The 2,687-nt window shown below is 39.9% G+C and overlaps 1 protein-coding gene across 1 annotated transcript; it reads right to left on the reverse strand.

Moving 5' to 3' along the window:
- Window positions 1-1,206: 1,206 nt before the first annotated feature.
- LOC110700225 lies at window positions 1,207-1,722 on the reverse strand. Its single transcript, XM_021877732.1, has 2 exons — window positions 1,698-1,722; window positions 1,207-1,589 (listed from the first exon to the last, which is right to left on the reverse strand). The coding sequence occupies exons 1-2, from the start codon at window positions 1,720-1,722 to the stop codon at window positions 1,207-1,209; spliced, it is 408 nt and encodes a 135-aa protein (XP_021733424.1).
- Between the last annotated feature and the right edge of the window lie 965 nt (window positions 1,723-2,687).

The following is a 2,687-nucleotide window of genomic DNA, read 5'->3' on the forward strand; positions in this document are numbered from 1 at the left end:
TTGAAATCGGCTTCCTTTTGCTATAGGGCATTTAAAGGCTTGGCTATTAGAGAGAAATCCTTTATAAACCGCCTGTAGAAACCCACATGCCCTAAAAACTGTCGTACCCCTTTTGCATTGACCGGTGGTGGTAGTTTTGCGATGACTTTGACCTTTGCCTTATCTACCTCTATCCCGACATTTGAAATCTTGTGACCGAGGACAATTCCTTCCTCTACCATGAAGTGACATTTCTCCCAGTTGAGGACCAAGTTCACTTTCTCACATCGTTGCAAGCACTTCCCCAAATTTACTAAGCAATCATCGAAAGATGTTCCTCCAACTGAAAAATCATCCATGAAAACCTCCATCTCGGCTTCCAACATGTCCCCAAAAATGCTCATCATACACCTTTGAAAGGTGCCCGGTGAATTGCATAGTCCGAAAGGCATTCTCCTGTAAGCAAATGTACCATATGGACAAGTAAAAGTGGTTTTCTCTTGGTCATCGGGGTTGATAGGTATTTGGAAAAACCCCGAATAACCGTCAAGAAAGAAATAATACTTGTGCCTAGTTAGTCTTTCGAGCATTTGATCAATAAATGGAAGGGGAAAATGGTCCTTTTTGGTTGATGCGTTTAGACGTCTATAGTCTATGCACATCCTCCATCCGGTTACCGTTCTAGTTGAGATGAGCTCACCATTTTCATTCTCAACTACAGTCATTCCCCCCTTCTTAGGGACAACATGCAAAGGGGAAACCCATCTGGAGCTCAAAATGGGGAAGATGATGCCTGCATCAAGGAGTTTGGTGATTTCTTTCTTCACCACCTCCCCCATTTGAGGATTGAGTTTCCTTTGCTTCTCTATGGAAGGCCTTGCATCATCCTCGAGAGCTATGTGATGCATACATATAGCAGGACTAATACCCTTGAGGTTATCAATGGTATAGCCTATAGCACTTTGATGCTTTCTCAATACATCACATAACTTCCGAGTTTGATCCGCATCTAAAGAAGAATTCACGATGACAGGGTAAGTTGAATTAGGACCAAGAAATTCGTACCTTAAATGTGTTGGTAGAGGCTTTAATTCTACCTTAGGGGCCTCATTTACCTCTTTTGCAGCGGCCATAGCAAGTGCATACTTGGTTATGATCTCCATGTACTTATGTTCACCATCATCTCCATCTAGAATTTTCTCCTCCATGTCCTTGTTTTCTTCGGTATCACCGATCATGGTTAGTAAAGAGTAATTGCGTATGCATACTAGAAACAATCGAATCAATGGTGTCAATCATCATGAAGTTTTCAGAACTAGAACAAGGATATTGCATGCTTTTATTCAAATCAAAATCTAAAACTTCCTCCCCTACCTTTAAAGAAATCTTAGCACTCTTCACATCAATGAGAGCACCTGAGGTAGATAGGAAAGGTCGTCCTAGAATAATAGGTATATGACTATCCTCATCCATTTCCAAAACCACAAAATCAACAGGTATTACAAATTTCCTAACCCACAGGGGAACATCTTCCACTTTACCCTTAGGAAATTTGATCGAATGATCAGCTAACTGCAGGGTATTGTTGGTGGGAAGAAGTTCTCCTACCTCTAAACGTTGATACACATAATATGGCATAAGACTAACACTAGCCCCAAGATCACATAATGCATTATCAATTTTCATCTTATTAATAGCACAAGGGATTGAGAAATTACCTGGATCTCCTACTTTAGGAGGCATTTTATTCATAATTATTGCACTACAATTTGCAGTGAGGTTAACAGTTTCTACCCCATCACAGTTCCTCCTACCACTTAAAATATCTTTTAAAAATCTAGCATAATTAGGCATTTGCTTTATAGCATTAGTGAATGGTATGGAAAGGTGGATTTGTTTCAAAGTCTCCAAAAAATTACCAAATTGAACATCTAGCTTGTGCCTCACGAACTTGTGGGGGTAGGGAAGTTTCTGCAATAAATCAGGTTCTTTGGCTTGTGTTGCCTCCTGTTCTTTTGGGACCTCATTAATTTTATTATTCTCTCCGGTCCTCTCATCCTCACTTTCAACAACATTGTCAGTGATAGGTGGAGTCGCAGGTTGACTCTTATGTGGTATTACTTTATCGCTTCCTATCAATGTTTTTCCACTCCTAGTGGTGATAGCATTCACAGAATTTTTAGGGTCAATACCTTGAGGCGGGAGTTTGGAAACTCCAACCCCATCTTTTATAGCACTAGCCAACTGGGAAATCTGGGTTTCAAGCATTTTGTTATGTGTCATCACTTCACTAAACTTTTTATCACCGGTGGCCATGAATGTGTTGAACATTTTAGATTGTGCTTCCATCATCTCCTCCAAACTAGATCTTTGCGGTGGTCCTTGGGCATAGTGATTGTCATTAGGGGCTCGGGAACCACACGCATTAGATTGTTGGGGATTTTTATTTTGGAAGTTCCTATTAGCATTGTTATTCCAGTTACCCCTGTTATTGGCATTCATGTTTTGATTATATTTCCCTTGATTAGCCTAATTTCCTGCATTTTGTTAGTATTGATTTTGATTACCATAATTACCATGTTGATTACAGGATCCTTGGGGATTTTGGTCCCTTTGGTTCCTGTTTCCCCACTAGTTTTGCTGTTGGTAATCAAAATTATTACCTTGTTGATTATAATTGTTCCCTCTTTAATTTGGTGGTAAGTATC

This window comes from Chenopodium quinoa, unplaced genomic scaffold (genome assembly GCF_001683475.1).
Source record: "Chenopodium quinoa cultivar QQ74 unplaced genomic scaffold, ASM168347v1, whole genome shotgun sequence".
NCBI classification, from domain to species: Eukaryota; Viridiplantae; Streptophyta; class Magnoliopsida; order Caryophyllales; family Amaranthaceae; genus Chenopodium; species Chenopodium quinoa.